The sequence below is a fragment of the Phocoena phocoena genome, chromosome 13 (assembly GCF_963924675.1).
Source record: "Phocoena phocoena chromosome 13, mPhoPho1.1, whole genome shotgun sequence".
NCBI classification, from domain to species: domain Eukaryota; kingdom Metazoa; phylum Chordata; class Mammalia; order Artiodactyla; family Phocoenidae; genus Phocoena; species Phocoena phocoena.
In genome coordinates, this window is record NC_089231.1 from 41,864,271 (window position 1) to 41,883,112 (window position 18,842).

General features: G+C 34.9%; 1 protein-coding gene across 8 annotated transcripts in view; it reads left to right on the forward strand.

Annotated features, from left to right (window-relative positions):
* Window positions 1-18,842, forward strand: part of NOL4 (nucleolar protein 4) — a 394,072-nt gene that overhangs the window by 333,497 nt on the left and 41,733 nt on the right. For all 8 annotated transcript variants that reach the window (XM_065889362.1, XM_065889364.1, XM_065889363.1 and 5 more), the window contains one exon: window positions 9,729-9,909. In XM_065889362.1, coding sequence (XP_065745434.1) covers window positions 9,729-9,909 — 181 coding nt within the window. The remainder of the gene's footprint in view (window positions 1-9,728; window positions 9,910-18,842) is intronic.

Below are 18,842 nucleotides of genomic sequence, written 5' to 3' on the forward strand. Positions count from 1 at the left end.
ATTTTGACATACATACTCAGTGGGATGCACTTGTGGGGCATGCAGTTAGTTATGTGTGGTAGGTATTTGAAAATGTGGACCTGGGTAAAGGTCTTAATTACAGATTTGGATTTAGAGGTCTTTGGTGTAAAGAAGTAGATGAAGTCATAAACAGGATGAAATCTTACAGGGAAATTAGCAGACTCCAGGAGAATAAAAATGGAAGGGAAAAAGAAGCTGAGTTATACTGTTTCTACCAAAATTTATTATGGAGTAGGGTAAAGTAATCCAATATCTTAAGGAAGATATTACCACTACTCTTCAAATACAAGTGTTTTCAAGAACACTAATGGGTTTATTTGTGTGTATGTTTGAGAAGTTAGAGTACAGAACTCCTAAAAATTACTGACTTCTTGAATAATTCATTTTTCATTGTAGATGGAAATAAAATTATAAACTTTATATCTGATATTTGAAGAAATATATCAACAATGATATTTCTCTTCTTACTAGATACCCTCCACCCACAGTCAACATGGTAAATCAGAACATTATATACGTATAACACTATCCATGGTAAATCAGAAGCAGTATTATTAAGGAGAGGAAAGTTAACAAAAAACATATTTTACTTATGTGTACATATAACACCAACATGTAGTCAGATTTAAGTGATGCGTTTTAAATTCATCAGTAGATTATCTTTAGATCATTTCACGTTGTTTTATACACGTTCCCTTTAAAATTTATTTTCACATTAATGTAAAAGCATTATCACTCAGTGATTCAGGCATCACCATTTTTTTTTTTTTTTTTTTCTGTACGCGGGCCTCTCACTGTTGTGTCCTCTCCCATTGCGGAGCACAGGCTCCGGACGCGCAGGCTCAGCGGCCATGGCTCACGGGCCCAGCCGCTCCGCGACATGTGGGATCTTCCCGGACTGGGACACGAAATCGTGTCCGCTGCATCGGCAGGTGGACTCTCAACCACTGCGCCACCAGGGTAGCCCCAGGCATCACCATTTTGAGGGCTTTTCTAATTACCGTAGTTTGACTAGTTCATAATGCATATACTTGAAGTATCAAAATGGATGGGTAATTTTTACACCCAGTTTAAATTAAATTATAATAACCTGTAAGCTTTTATTTCAACGTGTGTAGGAATTAAGATCTCAATTATATGGCTCCTTCAAGATATATAATTCAGATGGAATTATGTTTATTATCTGACTGCACATAATGTTCATTAAAAGTAGCTGTGAAGGAATCTATTATGTAGAGTGACATTCGGAAGGGATTGTTCTTCTGCTCATTCAACCATGCTGGCACACCTGTTTCTAATTTTGAAACCACCTATGATTACCTCCCAACATCCTGTTGAAATAGCATCATTAGTCAAGTTTTTCTGCTTACTCAAAAAGAAATAGGAAAAGATGAAAATTGTCTGCCATGGCCAAGTTTTTAAAAAAACTTTCCTTGTATTTTTCAAAGCTCTTTTTCCCAGTTGAGCCTAATTTTCTTAAGCCGGTAATAAAGACTTCCAGAATCATACCTAGAAGATTTTGAATAACTGACATTGGGGATAAATAAATCGTATCTGAGAGGTCACTTTTAAAGTACTTGGCCTGAGTTTTGTCGGTTCATGTAGCCATTTGTGACAACGTATTCAACCATAGTTTTAACATAAATTGTAGCCTGATCTTGTACTTTGGGAAAACTGATATTCACAGAAATGAAAAGAAAGTCAGTTTGTTTCTCTTAATTTATCTTCTGAAGTGGCAATGTGTTATTTTTATTTGATCTGAGCAAAACTGTTACAGTCAAAAACAGCGCTAAAACTTATGAGATTATTTTAGCATTAAACAATAATATATATACATGTTATATGTGGACAAAATAAAATAAAAAATATAATCTTATTATCAGACTAAAATTAACTAGCAGAAACTTATTAAATCCCTTTAAAACTCAGCTTTATGTATCAAATTTGATCACACTGTTGATAAAATAATGCACCTCTCCAGGCTGCCCAACATCATACGCTAGTTAGCCATTATGTAGGTATTAGCCTTAATCTTCTGACATCACCATGTTAATAGGATTCTTATGTAGTTACTAACGGTTAACTGCTCTAAAAAAAAAAAAAATCTTATTGATCTCTGTTCTGCTTCTCAAAGTTTAATTGCTAAAAATATTTGTTCTGAATTTTTATTACAACTGTAATACTTATTTGTTCTGGATTTGATTTCAGCTGTAATATTTTGATAGCTAAAGATTCTAACATAGCTATAGTGTTTAGAATCTTGCTTTGGAGAAATTTATAATTGTTAGAATAATTGTGTTGGTGTTTTTTTTAGACCTCATCTTCAGTAGGATGTTTGGTTCAAGGTCTTTGATCTCTAGCAATCTGAGAACTAAAGAACTAATTTATATATACAATTGAAGTCTTCGTTCTCTTTCTATGACATCTTTTACTTTCTATTTTCTTTCCTTGCATCTATTTCATAAAGATAATTGTATACAGTAGAAGAGATACAATAATTTCAAATAAATGGGTCCTACTTCTTTTGTTTGAGGGTGTCTGGGGGATAGATTAGAGATTTAGGGAGAATAGTTGTTAATCTGGAATTTATATTATAAGGAAAATACCATCCTTTTGCCTCCTTACTTTTGATGAAGGGCATACATAAGTCTGCTGTACCTACATAACACTTTTTGATTTCACACAAAAATTTTTTTAAAAGTACTAAAAAGCTTTTAAGCAAATTTGAGTTTGTTATTCATCGTTAGATACATATGTGAAAATTTTCGGAAAAAAAGATTAAAATTTACATGACAAACCATCATCAGAGGCTATGACACATAAAATAATTATAGGTGAGAAACTTTCTGTATGTCAGTGCACATATGCGGCAATTTAGGTGACTCAGAGTATTACACTGGTAAGATTTATCTTTTCAGTTTAAGCTATGACCAGAGTATAGAGTGCAAGAGAGGAAGTGACAGAAGGTGTGGCTGGAAAGACTGTTCTCAAACTCTGAAGGGGTTTGGATGCCAGGAGCTTTGGGTTTTGTTCTCTAGGAAACAAGAAATCTCGGGAACTTTTAAAGAGAAATCAACATAAGTGATTTTTAAAAGATACATTTGAGAAGATGTGGACAAGATGTGTAGGGGCAAACACCGGTCAGGGGGTTATCACGATAGCCCAAATGAGGGATTATGGTGCTCTGGATTATGTATTAGGAAAGAGCGTTTCTCAGATGCATGCCAATGAGGGTCATTTCCAAGATGGAGCTGAGAGGGCTTTGTTATTGTTTGACTGAGGGAAGCCTGTATAAGAGAAGAAAAAAATCTTGGCATGATGCAGTAACTAGAACAAGAAACATTGGTAATAGAACAGGTGTTGTTTTTATTTTTAATTAAAATTTTTTGCAAGGGGTGTCTGGAGGAAAGAGAAATTTAATTTCAAAGTGTTAAATGGACATAACTGAATAATAGGAAATGCAGGCATGAACCTCAGAGGGAAGGCAGAAACTGGAAATGAGAATTTGAGAGTAACAGTTATATAGGTAATATCAGAAACCATGTCTGCCATAGAATCACCAGATAGAGTATTGCAACTATTTTACCAAAAGGGAATATTGTATTAAAAGGGATTAAGAAAAAAATGATTTAAGGAAGTTGTTTTTTTTTAATCAAAAGAGCCCAACTGCAAATAAAGGGATTTTTGTAAAAGATGTTTTGAGTTGTTTTAAATGTAGATTAAAAAAAATAATGAAAAGATGAGAACTCAGGAGAAACAAAAATACTATGATTAGAAGAAAATCTTTTTTATTCATAAAATTTATTACAATTTAATGTGAAAAATACCGATTTGGTACTGCTTTGTTAAAACTGATTTTTCTGAGGTGAAAAATATTATGCTACACATATGAAACCGATGACCAAAAAAATTATATCTGCAATCAGATTTTAGGACCTCAAAGGAACATTATATTTAAATTTTCATTTTGGTCATATTAACAACGGAACTAAAAATTAAGTGTTAGAAACCTATAGAAAAAAAGATCTGTTTTTTAAACTTGATTTTTTTTGGTCAATAACTAAATAGCGTAGTGTTACATTTAAGATTGTAATTTAAGAGTGCTAAGTCTCTACTTTTGTTTTTACTAACAAAACTTTATGGCCATCAGGAAGAATTTTAGAGTAGATGGCTTTGCCAGCTACTGGGTTACTTTTCGCCAGCCATGTATCCTTACATATCAGGTTGAGGACTGTATTTATTTTGTATTTTTCTTTAAGTCAATAGTTCTGAAGCATTTATTGTTTATAAAATCATGTCAGTATGTGTGTGTGTGTGTGTGTGTGTGTGTGTGTGTGTGTGTAAATATTGCTACAAAGAGAGTTTGTTAACATAACCTATTCTGGGAACATTTTGTTAAAACTCTAGGTGAAAGCTATCCTGCTATTATCTCGGTTTCTTAAGTCGGTAACCACATCTGTTTTCTCTGTTATTTCAGATCTTATTATTAGGCTACTTAGATTTAGTCAAAACATGTCTTCTCTTATTATCTTTCTCAGTGAGTATGGGAGCGTCTTTGCAAAGAACAGTCTTCTGTGTTGGCATCTTAATCATTTGTGTGGCCAACAAGTGGAGACTGTGTGGATGCTCTTCACCATATGAAAGAAGTTACTCCCTGAGTGTTATATGTGTGAGTGTTTGTGTGTGTGTGTTTTGATGGCGTCATAAATCACTTCTCCTCATCCCAAGTAATAATCACATTTACTTCTAGTGCAGACTGTTTTTTGTTTTTTTTCTTAGCAGGAAAGCAGTTTAAATTAGGGCTCTGGTTCTCTCAGATCTCTTATGAATTTCCCTGGAAACTCAGCCGCATGTGCTTAGTTCTGGAACACTTGCTGTCAAGTGGAAGAAGAAGGTAGAGATGTTTTCCAGCAGTTTATATGTGAAATAAATTGCACTCCCTCCCTTCATCCATACTTAAAGAGCAAAGAGGACATTTAGAGCAGTAATTTAAAGTAAAGATGCTTCTATAGACAGACTACAAAGAACATGTAAAGTTAGGAGAAGTCTCGTAACAATAGAAAGTTCAGGCAAATTGATGCCTGAATTATCCACGTGTTTAATATTTTGCAGGGATAAGCTTGTTTGAGGTCTATGCAAGTTTTTCTTTTTACCTTAAAAAGGTGCATCACTGGTACCCTGACCATCTCAGTGATGAACTAAAACTGTAATTCCATATTGATGCAAAAATGCCTTGCAAACTCCAATTGCTATAACAATGTAAGGTAAAAGGCAAACAGAAGAAAGGTATCTGGATTGTTGAATCAAGCAGAAAATTTTACTAGAATTTTCTGATAATCTTTATAGGCAGAGAAAAGTTAATGAAAATATACAGCATATTCAACAGATGGTAGAGAATATAAAAGTAAGAAAAAGTGGAATTCTTGGGAGATATAAAAGCAATGTTTTTTTGGAAGCCTGTTGTCAAAAAGTTGAGTGGAACCAGTCAGATTTAATTTTGAAAAACATGTCTATGTAAGGTACCTGAGTAAAGGATTCCTTAGGCAGCTGAAGTAAGTTAGGAATTCAATCTGTATGGTCCAAGTACCAGATCAGGTTCAGCAATCTCAAGTTTGTCCTTTCCAGTTTCTACGGATAGAGTACAAAGGAGTACAAACCACTCTTCCCAAATAGTGTGTGGATGAGAGGGTAATGAGTAGACAATGCCTACTCTTCTAAATCATTCCAATCTTGCCATCCATCTGTAAGTAATCCCCCTTCCTATTCTAAGACCAATTTTTTCCTAAATTTGAGATGCATACTTATATACATAAAGGAAGTATCTATTGATAAGTCCAAAGCCTAATTATAAAAGTCACCATAACTGTTTCTTTCATCTGTTTATATTTTTAATGAAAGAAATCTGAATCAAAACAACTCTGTATTATCTAGTGCAATGCTGATGGTCATTCCATCATATCGGTGCTATCTTTTTAATGGAATTTTTAAAAGAAAATTTGAAATATGTCTAGTAAAATCTGGGATAGGATTTTTTCTAGTTTTTGATGAATAAAATATATTTCATTGCCTAGATATACGGTCTTGTAGCATATTAATATTATTCTCTTTTGAAAATAATCTTCATAGCAACCTTGGGAGCAAGCTGTCAAATTTGAGGACTTTAGGAACTAATGTTTATTAAACGTTGCTTACAGAGATGAAATGTGACTCCAGGGGATATCTATTTTTTATGTCATTTACTTATTTTTTTATGCTTTCTTTGAAACCAACAATAGTAATCATTCACAAGAAAAACAAGAATTAACTTCATATTAAACCTCTCCCCAAAATACACTACAGCACAGATATTACTGGGATTTTCATACATTGTATTTCTCAACATATAGTGGACTGCCAAAACATTAATAGTGCAAATCTGTGTTTGACTACAAATGACTCCCTACAAGGCCTGTTTTGATTATTAATAGGATTAATGATTTGCCTGCTCAGTGCAGTTACTGTGGTTTGTAATAACAGTTAATAATGAAAAGACTGAGGCACATTTAAAAAATAGCACGTTTAATAATACAAATTAATTCTATCATACAAAGAATCAGAGAGAAAACATTGTGGAGACAATGCCTTCTCCCTTTTTCTTCATCATTAAGAAACTCTTCTCCTGCGGGTATATTCTGTTTTCATTTTCCGAACACAGAAAAATAAACTGGGTATGTATCATAATAGCCATGAATTTTCTCAAACAAGAGACTCAAATTTTATCATGCTCCCCAAGTTGTTTTGTATCAGGAAACGGGGAAGTTACACTAGTGGTAGAATTGTTTGAGGGTTTGAGGCTAGCCCCTTCTCAAGAACCTCAAAATTGCTTTGAAGTATTGAATAATTTGCCTTCTTTCAGAGTTGCAATGGCTACATGCCTCTACAGAAAGAATACTGCACAGCCCAGTGGTTTTTCATAATGCTTTAGGTGCAGTGATTTTATGAGTGTAGAAGACAGCAGACAGAGCTGCTCGTCTGGGTAAAGAGGAAAGACGTAATATGAATGCATATCTCTATGCCCTTGTCCCATAGTCTCGGGAAGACTCTGAGGCATTTCCCCAGAAGCCATGGAGAGTAGCTTGAGATGTACTACTTTATAGGAAATAGAAGTTATACATGTGAAAAAAGTTCACCCATGTAAATATCACAGATTCATCTATCTTCTGATGAGCTTTGCTAATTTCACAAGCAATAAATATATAAAATATGTCTGTATTCTTGTATGGAAGAATATATAGATAGATAGATAGATAGATAATAATACACATATTAATCTGTCCCCAGACAGGGAGGAGATGAGCATTCATAGATGGGAGACCATTTCACTGTACCTTTATGAAAGACTTGGATACTGCATGAGGGGTAATCATCATTGGTTAGACCATTTTCCACTTACCCAGTCATTGTAACATGCCATTTAAAAGACAGCTGGTTACAGATTCTAAAATTCGAATCATTGCTATGTTTCTGTACCACTAATGTTGCTTTATTAATAGTTATTTTTGACAGTGGCAGTGTAATTATTACAATTATTTACCTTAGACCTACTTATTATGGCACGTGCTTCCAGCAACCAAAGATTCCTGGAAATATTATCTTCAATATCTTAGAGTATTTAAGCTCCCTTGCTATCTGTAATGTAAAATTTCATCATAGTACCAAAAAAACCCCAAAACATATATATTGTTATGTCTTTAGAAAAAGTCCATATTACAAATGGTAAATTTGGTGAAGGCCCCCTATCTTCTTTGGTAGAGAACCACAGTCTAAAACCCACCACCATTGGGTATTTAGCAAAGACCAACTTTCAGTTTTAAGAAAAAAAATATCTGGAACTTGCTGTCTTCCCAGACTAAATAGTAAAGCCAGTGATACCAATAAAATCTGATTATATATGGGTCCCTTCTTTAATGCAGTTTCCCAGGAAAGAGTGTTATTCTAAAGTAATTTACCTTCACAGGGATTTCTAAGGTTTAAATGCAAGGAATTACTATTAGACTTTCTAGTTCATATACCAATTTACGTCCGCTCATGTTTTTTTTTAAAGGCAATGCTAGGAAAATTCTTATTTTCAGTTTAATTTACATTGAGGAAATTTGCTGTATATTTCATAATCTTACCTAGAAATGAAAAGATGAAAAGCTTCTAAATCACGTCTAAGATCTACAGCTGAGTGTAATAGAGTTGAATAGATCAGTTAGAGTTGAAAAGATCAGAAGAGCAAGAGCAAAGTCATAACTGCATAGTTCTAATAGTCATGGCAATGCTTTCACTACATGAAAGATTAGAATATCTCTAGCTGTAGCAATACTACTGGGTCCATAGAGCAAACTTATTCCACTTTTCCTCTTTTTCCAGTACTTGATGCCACAAAAAAAAAAAAAATGTATTTGAAAGTTTGTTTCCCTAAACATGCACTCTAAATATATAAGCTGAAAAATACTTCTGATTATGAAAAACATTCTTAAGAATTTATTAGAAATCTGTTTCTAATTCCTTCTTTAAAAAGAAATTTAAAAAAGAAGAAATGATGAAGAATGCAGTAGACAAGTCATATATGTTGTATATATTTTAGACTTAATAAACTCACAGCTGAAGGGAAATTCATTCAATCTGTTTTGCTATGAACATATATACAGTTTATTGCCAATTATAATTTGTGTCCATGCAACTTTCATTGGTTAGAAGTTTTGAAACATGGTTTGTAGACACCAGCACAACTTAAGAAAAGAAAAACAAGCTGAAAAGCCTGGGTTTACTCAAGTCTTTGTCAGGCTGTTGTGATGCATGTAATGGGCCTAGTGTGGAATCAGCACACAGTAAATTTTCCTATAGCCATAAAATAAAAGAAAGAGAGCATATGAGAGAGCAGACTACAAAAAAAAAAAAAAGGAATTTCAAGAGAGCCAATTTTTGCAAATTTTTTTTGCAAATTGTTATTTCTCTTCATGTAATTTTTAAAAACCTAACTAGTTCTTTATAAAATTAAAAAAAAAATTTAATGTAAAGTTCACCCTCCCAACAATTTCCAGTATTGTCAACCACATGCACATTTTTGTGCAACGGATCCCTCTCCCCCGGAACCACTCCCCCAATCCTGCATGACTGAATCACGCAGTGAACAATTCCCCACTTCCCCCTCCCCCAGACCGTTGCAACCACCATTCTACTTTCTGATTCTATGTGCTTGACTAATTTATCGAAAATAAGTGGAATTATGCAATATTTATCTTTTTGTGATGGCTAATTTCACTTAGCATTGTCCTCGAGGTTCATCCATGTTGTAGGAGATGACAGGATTTTCTTCTTTTCTTGAGGCTGAATAATATTGCATTGTATTTATATACCATATTTTCTTTATCTATTCATTTGTCAATGGACATTTAGGTTACTTCCTTCTCTTGGCTATTGTGAACAATTCTCTTCACGTAATTTTAAATTCAGTTGGAAATTGCAAATTGCTCCATCTCCAATCTGTCTCACATTGTTACTTTGCTTTCCTTTTTTTAGTTTTTAGCAAAGTTATTGAAAATGTGCATATGTACTGACTTAGCGTTGACTATATTTTTCTTCCTGTTCAATGCAGACATGTAGATAACAATAAGATAGTCCTGTTCAAGGTGAAATAGCACAGTGATTTGATAAATAATGAAATGCTATTGTCATTGCAGGATGAATCTGCTCCAGCTGACAAACAGTGTAAACCAGAGGCGGCCCAGGGCACTTACTCAACCTCAGCTGTTTCAGGCTCCCAGGAGGTGTTGTACATCAACGGAAATGGGACCTACAGTTACCATAGTTACAGAGGGCTTGGAGGGGGACTGCTAAATCTGAACGATGCTTCTAGTAGTGGTGAGTCTTTATTACATATTATGTTTTTGTGTCCATTTGGGGTTATTAAATTCCCTAAACCTGAGGGAAAAAAATTGAATGAAGTGTTATAAGCAGTAGTCAGTGCCAATCTGTGAAAAACAAGACCATTTAACACATAATGTCCATCTCCCTACCAGGACATCTCCCTATTCAGTTGCTGTTTCTAAAAGTAGCAGCTATTATGCAACTGAATGATTGCTGTTTTATATTCAAAAAATCGCAACTAGAGAGTAGAACATTTTTTACCAAATAGTTATACATTCTTTCCTTGAAGTTGTAATATACTGTTCGTCAAAAATAATGACACCTTTTCTCAATGTTCAAAGAGGTTTTTAATTTGGAAAATTTGAGGCACCAGGAACTTTATTGACTTCATGAAATATACACAGTCATTATACCTAAGAAGATACAAACTGAAACAACACACAGAAACAATCCATGGATCTCCAGCCAACAGCTTGTCAGTGACAATGGCGTGTCCCACCAGCAGTGAGTGGTATACTGGAACCAGCTTGTATGGGCTCGTGCTTGGTAAACTTTTAGGAATTTCTTGAGCTTATATACCAGAATAAATTCCAAATGTGTAATATACAGCCATACATGTATTAGGAATACAGTATATGGGTGAACTTTTTATAACTGGGCTGTAGGAAAAGCATTCCTAAACTATCCTTAAAATCCAGGGAAAAATAAAGTAAAAATTAAGTGATAAACTCAAAAGTTATTAGCTTCCTATACTACAAAGAGTTAGTAGGCCAATACGTGAAGGTCTTCTAAAAAGAAAGAAATACTAAAAACTGCATATTTAAAAAATAAGGCTAGAAATATGAACACACAATTCTCATAGAAAGCAATGCAAATGTCCCCTAAATACAGCTACTCAAACCCACTCCTAATAAGAGAAATGCAGCTTCTGTCAGATTAACAAAAGTCTGAATATTTACAGAATATTCCTTTGACAACGCTATGGAGGAAATGAGTACTCTCATGCATTGCTTGCAGAAATACAGAAATTTAAAGTAAACTTGACAATATCTAGGAAAATTAAATATGCATTTACCATTTGACCTAGCAGTCTCTTTAGGAATCTCTTGTTAGCAGTTTATCTCAAAGATACACTGGCAAAAATACAAGAAGACATATGCAGAAGGCTATTTGTTACAGTGTTATTTATAAATGCACAAAAAAAGGGTTACCAATAAAAATGTCCATCAAGAGATGGCTGGTTGATTCAATTATAGTGCATCCAAATAAGAGAATAACATGAAGCTATAAAAAGTAAGGTATCTTTATATTCTCCAGATAGTGGAAAGTACTTATAGTATGCTAACATTCATTAAAGAAGGATATATATAATTTTTTTAAATTTACATAGAGACAGGAATGGGGGAGGAACAGTATGAAGAAAGGAATACAAGCCAGAATTCTCTGAGTATACTTGGTTTTCATACTTTGTTTTGTAAATTTAACTTTGAAACAATTTGAGTATTTACATAATTATTAAACAATCTGATTTTAAGAACCCCTAATATTGAAAGAAAAATTATGCAAATGGACTTTATCTGTTTAATGAGTGGTTGGCACAGCCCCATAGATAGGAACTTTTCTAAGTGATCTCGAAAGTCATAATTTGACACCACAGCGTGAAAGCTTATGACAAAACCTTAAACTATTTTCAGTAATGATATTATTCTTTTGGAACTGTTGTCTGTGTATTATAGTTTAAAGCAAATTTGTAGTTATGTTGGTATCAGTGAAAGCTGGGATTTTCAGCAGAGGGCAAAGTAGATACAGGTGTGAAATCAATAAGTTTAAGCAAAAACTCCATAATCTTGTATTTGAATAGGTAGTATCATTGAGAGCTCAGTGTAGTTTTGTTTTAAAAGAAAAACATACTTCCTATCTTTTTCCACTGGAAATGCCTTGGAAACAAAGACCAGTTTGAAAATTTGAATTAGGCTTGATGAGCTTCTAATATATTTGGGAGAAAATTCCATTATTAGTATCAAATGAGTATATACTCTAGAAAATTACTTACCTTTACAATACTAGAAACATGCTCCGAGTGTATTCAGGAGTGATTCTGCTGCAAGGCTGGGGCTCTTTGGCCCGCCTTAAAATTAAAGGTCCTGTAAGGACAGGATTACTGAGATTTAGTCTATATCAGTTGCCCTCCAGCTCAAAAGACAGGTGCCTGAAGTGGAAGAGAAAAAGAAAGCAACTTATTTCAGAAAAAAAAATTAAGTTTCAAGTGTATATTCAGTTTTTCAAGAGCCAGCTAGTGAGCCTTCTCAGCTGTTTTCAACTCTTATTTTTATTTGAACAGCAAATCAGCAAGAAAGAACAAGTCCAAGACCAGAAAAAACATAAACATAAACAAAAGCTAAGCCTTCTTTTAGCCTGTAAAGCTGGAAATGCTAACACTTCTTTTTAAATATTTTATATAAGTAAGAACTGGTAGGTAGTTCAGAACTTAACCACCAAATCAAAAAATTGGGGGGAAAAAAGTTTCGTCACTAAAGATTTTATTGACATAAATTTTTTAGATTTGAAAAATTGTTCATTTAGGAAATTAAGTTATTGAACATTAATAACAATAACTACCACTTATTGTGTCATTATGGTGTTTCAGTGTAGTCTCCATTCAATCCTTATACAGTCCTGTGAGATACACTCTGCAATTTGGGGGAAATTTTTTATAAAACTGAACTTGCCCCCACTTGAAAAAATCATGCCTAGCTACCACTTTCTTTTTTTCTAACATGATTGAAACCTACTTTGTGAGGCTCAGAGGGTTGAGTGACTTGCCAAAAATCCCTCCTTAATAATAAAAGGAGGGGCCAGGATTTGGACACAAGCATTCTGACATGAGAGGCTACATTGTAAACCAATGAGCTGACCATCTGTGTAATAGAATATAATGGAAGCGAGTACTGAAGTAAGTGATAGCCCCTGGTAAGCACTAATCTACTGTCTCCAGAAATTCTCCCATTCTGGACATTTCATATAAATGAATGAATCATTCAATATGTGGTCTTTTGTGTCCGGCTTCTTTCACTTAGATGATGTTTTCAAGGTTCATCTATCTTATAGCATGTATCAATGCTTCATTTTTTTATTGCCAACTGATATTCCATTCTATGGATATGTCATACTTCGTTTAGCAATTCATCAGTTGTTTAGCTCAACTGATGGGCACTTGGTTTTTTCCACTTTGGGGTTACTATGAATAATGCTGCTATAAACGTTTATGTAAAAGTTCCCGTATATGTGTTATCAATTCTTTGGGGTATATACCTGAGAGTGGAATTGCTGGTTCATATATGTCGTAGCTCTATGTTTAACATTTTGAGGAAATAACAGACTGAACATGGGCTGTCTTTCAACCTTTTAAAATTTCTCTCAACAAGTCTTACGGTATTTACAGTATGAGTTTTGCACTTCTTTTGTTAATTTTATTGCTAAATATTTCCCTCTGTGATGCTATTGTAGATGGAATGTTTTCCTTAAAACATTATTCTATATTTTTTCTAGTTTTTGGAATAGTTTGTGAATTAGTGATATTCTTTATGTGTTTGGTAGAATTCAGGACTGATATTATCTGTGCCTGGGCTTTTCTGGGAGGTTTTTGATTCCTAAATCAATCTCTACTTACTTGTTAGAGGTCTACTTATATTGTCTCTTTCTTCTTGAGTCAGGTAGGTAGTTTGTGTATTTCCAGGCATTTGTCCATTCAGCTGAGTTATTTAATTTATTGATACAAGTGTTCATAATTCTCCTTCCTAATCTTTTTTTTATTTTGGTAAGGTCAGTAGTGATGCTCCTATCGTCATTTCTGATTCTAGTTATTTGAGTGTCCTCCCCTTTCTTTGGTGATTCTAGGTAAAGGTTTTCAGTTTTCTTGATCTCTTCAAAGAGCAAGCATTTGGTTTCATTGATTTTCTTTATGGCTTTTCTATTCTCTATTTCATTGATTTCTACTCCCATATTTATTATATCCTTCATTTTGCTTACATTTAGTTGTCTCTTATTTTCCAGTGTCTTAACCTGAAAAGTTAAGACATTTATTCCAAGTCTTTTTTTCTCTTTGTGTACAGGCATTTACAGCTATAAATTTCCTTCTAAGCACTGCCTTATCTGCATTACATTTTTGGTATGTTATATTTTTGCTTTCATTCACCTCAAAGTATTTTCTAATTTCCTGTATCATTTCTTCTTCGGCCAATTGGTTATTTAGTAGTATGTTGTTTAATTGCCATGTATTTGTGAATTTCCCAAATTTCTTCTGTCAATGGCTTTGTATAATTTCAATCCTTTCATGTTTATTGAAGCTGGTTTAATGACCCGGATTATGGTCTATCCTGGAGAATGTCCCACGTGTACCTGAGAAGTATGTATATTCTGCCATTGGTAGTAGGGTATTTTGTAAATGGTATTAGGCCTAGTTGGTTCACAGTGTTGTTCAAGTCTTCTGTATTCTTGTTGATCATCTGCCTAGTTTTTTATATTCATTGTTGTAAGAAGGGTAATGGGATCTCCAACTACTGTTGTTGAATTATTTATTTTTGCCTTTAATTCTGACAGCTCTTTCATTTATTTTGGCACTCTGTCATTAGGTACAGATATTGTTTATATTGTTATGTCCTCTTGACAGAGGATTGATGCTTTTATCATGTAAAATATACCTATTTATATCTAGAAACTGTTTTAAAGTCTATTTTGCCTAATATTAATTATTTATGTAATATCAGGATCAGGAAAAGACAATGGTAACTTAGGTTATCATGTTGATACTAAAAGTGAAGAGAACTGGATAAAGCTTTGGACATGGAAATGACACGTAAAAGAGTATAGAACAGGGGCTTCCCTGGTGGCGCAGTGGTTGAGAGTCTGCCTGCCAATGCAGGGGACGCGGGTGCGTGCCCCGGTCTGGGAAGATCCCACATGCCGCGGAGCGGCTGGGCCCGTGAGCCATGGCCGCTGAGCCTGCGCGTCCGGAGCCTGTGCTCCAAAACGGGAGAGGCCACAGCGGTGAGAGGCCCGCGTACTGCAAAAAAAAAAAAAAAAAGAGTATAGAAAAAATGTTTACTCAAACACAACCAAAATAATTTATCTCTACTCAATAAATGGCTAAGTAACTGTGGGAGCCCAATGCCAAATGAAAAATGTGGGGCCTCTTATTTAAGAGTTAAGAATTTCAGGATGGTGACAACAGAGCATTAAGCAAATCGTGAGACATTTCTGAGCAGAATCCTGTGGGACTGCACATTTCATGGCCCACTTTGCTCCTTTGATTTATTCAGCAAGTTGGAGGAAGCGTTGTGTTTTGATGAAAAAGGCAGGGAGCTACTGGTGAGGAAAAAGAAAATATATAAAATGAGGGAAAAGATTGAACACAGAAGTGAGAATATTTTTAGAGAGTTTTTTTGAGAAGAGAGGAGAGAACTTTGGAGCAACTTCCGATCAAGAGTAAAAATTGAGAGGGAAATTAAAGAGAAAATGTTGCTATGAATTATTAATGAGCAGGGCTCCAAAAGTTTGCTTGCCCTTCTACCCATTCTCCACAGAGAAACCAAGGTAATCTTTAAGAAAAGAAAACCTGATCATATTACTTCATTATCTAAAGCCCTTCTATGGGCTCTCATTGTTCTTAGAAAAATGACATTACCCAGCTCTTCATGCCTCAGGGTCCTCCCTCCTGAAGTTTTCTTTGATCATTTTTTACCCCTACATCCCTCATTTATTGCTCATTTCTAAATCTTGAACTCCACGTCTAGATCAGGTATAGCCATAACTCTAATAGCATCCCGAATTTGTCCCTTGAAGCGTGTACCACAGTGCACATACATATACCCACACACATGTAATCACAATACACTGGTATTCAGTCCCCAGTTGTATTGTTCAGTGATGGTCAAAAGCCACATAGGAAATCTGGCATAGGTTCCAGGTATGCAGCCATATAAGTGAGCAGTTTTTATAGAAAGTTTTATGAGAAAACACTTTATATAAATTTGTCATTTGAATGTAGGTACTATGGTGCTGTGATGAGGTCTGCCTTGTATATAATTCTCCCCCCCAAAAAAAACCTCAGCACCATAGAATGACAGAATCTAAATGGACTTGAAAAATAATTTAATAGCAACATCTTTATTTTTTAAAGGCTATTAAGAAAGAAACAAAAAAAAAGAAAGAAACAGGCTAGGAAAATTAGATGACTTGCTCACACAGGTTGACTTTTTGGGTGTTTAGTTAATGCGTCTTCTGACTTTTTGTATGGTGAGATAAAGATCTCTTAAAGACACAACAAAGAACAACTCTGAGCAATTCAGATCGTGTATTGCTGAGAAGAAACCGGAGTAAGAGAATAACCAGAATGGCATGCAGCAAATTTAAAATGAGGCGGCTTTCTTTGAGCAATGGCCTTGGACTGAGTGTAATTGAGTGAAAAAAGAAAAAAGAAAACGGAAGGCAAAGACTAGTCTAAGCAAATAGCAACTTTAGGCTTAAACCCAAGAGAGTTTCTCTAGCTCACGTTTGAGAAAGGACTCAAGCTATAGTACTGGTAGCAAGGCAAATGGTTAATTTCATGTTGTGAAGGAGCTTTAAATAACATTTCTTCTCAAAAACACATTCTACCTGTAACACTGGTATTGGCTCCTGCTGTTTTGATTTTGTTTAGTTTTTGCTTTTTTAACCACAGGAGGGCACCTAGATTGATCAGACCTGCAAATCCCTTTATTTGGGGACTTTCTTCATAAATTCTGGGAACCCCAGACATTCTGACTTTTAAACATGGTATTATCTTTAGCTTAGTTTTTCATGTGTAAAACATCAGAATAGTCATTCCCTATAACAGATTTGGAGCTGTGGGGAAAAAAAACCATATACATATACATAAATCTCGAGAGCTAAAAAGGCATAGCAGAAGATTAGCATGATATGAGATGCCAACATCATATCTGATGGCTGACAACTACAGTTAATCTAAGTCTGAGAATACTTAATTTTAGAATTTGTAGAGATATTCTGAAAAGTGTGGAAGGGAGCAGCAACTTTCAAGAGACCAAGTTGAATTAGTTACGCATCTGACTTAATTTACAAAGCAGATGAAGACAATCAGAATTCAGACCATTAATGGAGAAACTGGGAGGTAATTTGAGTTGGTAGCATAAACAGGAGGGCAAAGATTGAAAGAGATATAGTGTTTGCAGAACCTTTTAAACTAATGTATTAAGAACATGAACTCTGCAGGTTATACTATGTTCAAGAAGAATGTGAAGGCAGAAGAATGGAAAAGGATACCTTAAAAACATTTGGATTTAATTTAACAAATATTTGGGGGTTCTCACGTTCACTTCACTGTAATAACTACTTTCTTAGTCTGTTCGGGCTGCTATAACAGAAATAGCATAGACTGGGTGGCTTAAACAACAGACATTTATTTTTTCACAGCTCTGGAGGCTGGGAAGTCCAAGATTAAGGTGCTGGCAGATTTGCTGTCTGGTGAGAGTCTGCTTCCTGTTCCACAGAGGACCATCTTTTCACTGTGCCCCTTTCACATAGTGGAGGAATCAGGGAGCTCTCTGAGGTCTCTTTCTTATAAGGGCACTAATCTCATTCATGAGGGTTCTACCCTCATGACCTAATCACCTCCCAAAGGCCCTACCACCTAATACCATCACACTGAAGATCAGATTTCAGCAAATGAATTTGGTGGGGGGAGGGGGATGCAAACATTCCGTCTATAGCTGGTGCATTAAGAGGAAACAAGTTGAATAAGGCAGAATCACTGACATTAAGAAACTAACAGATCAAAAAGATAAAACATTCCTCCTCCTCTTGTTTAAACATCAAAACTCTTTAAGACTTATTTAAATCGTACTTCCTCTGTGAAACCTTACTCTACCTTGCCTCTCACTCTTCCACTCTTTGGAAGATTAATCACTCTCCTGCATGTACCTTTATTCTAGCACTTATCTCACTGTATTATGACATGTGTTTTCAAATATTTTTCCCTAAATAGATGTGCACTCCTTGGAAGCAGGAACTCTGTCTTATTCATCCCTTGAATAAGGCCAGAAATATAGTAAGTGCTCAATCATATCGGCTTAATGAGTGAATAAATTTTTAAAAATAGAACACCTAGTGCCAAAGTCAAAAAAAAATACAAAGAGAATTACTGATATATATTGGATGGCAGGGTGAAGGGTTTATCTTAGATAAAGCAAAGGGCTCAGTGGTTGAAGTTGACAATTCTGTGGGTGAAAGAGGAAGGCTCCAAAGAGTTCTATAAACTCCTGCTTAAGTTTGAATATGGTAGCAATAGTAAAAGCCCATGTTGGAGACTTCATAGCGTGGAAAGGGTGCGCTTCAAATCCTTTGTTAGCCAACCTCCGTTTGTTTAGGGCTGGCAAGGGTCTGCACCCAACAATCCAAATTTTCAAGTTGGAGTGTTATCAAAATGACAGCAGTTACAGTTTTTATAAAGAACTTATTCAAATCATCCCACTGAAATGAGAAGCAAGCAAGCAGCCAATCCTGCCATTATTATCACATCCAATTACATAGGACTTTGGAATGCTTTCTTTCTGTCAGGAAGTTCACATTGAGCTGTCTGAAGAGGGCAATTGTTCGCTGCAGTCATCCACTGGATCTATCGAGTCTAAATTATATGCAAAATGCATAAGTTAACTACTGATGTTTCCTCTCCACAAACCCCATCGGGCAGACTTTTCGATTTGTTTTTCAACCCTCATGTAAACTGGGCTGATATACAGATCGCAGTCTAACAAGACCAAATTGTAGTAATGACCATAATAACATTTGTATAGCGATTTCTAGTTTGCCCAAATCTTTATATCTGTGATCTTCTTCGCTCCTCACTAATATTGAGGCTTGTCAGCTGTTAA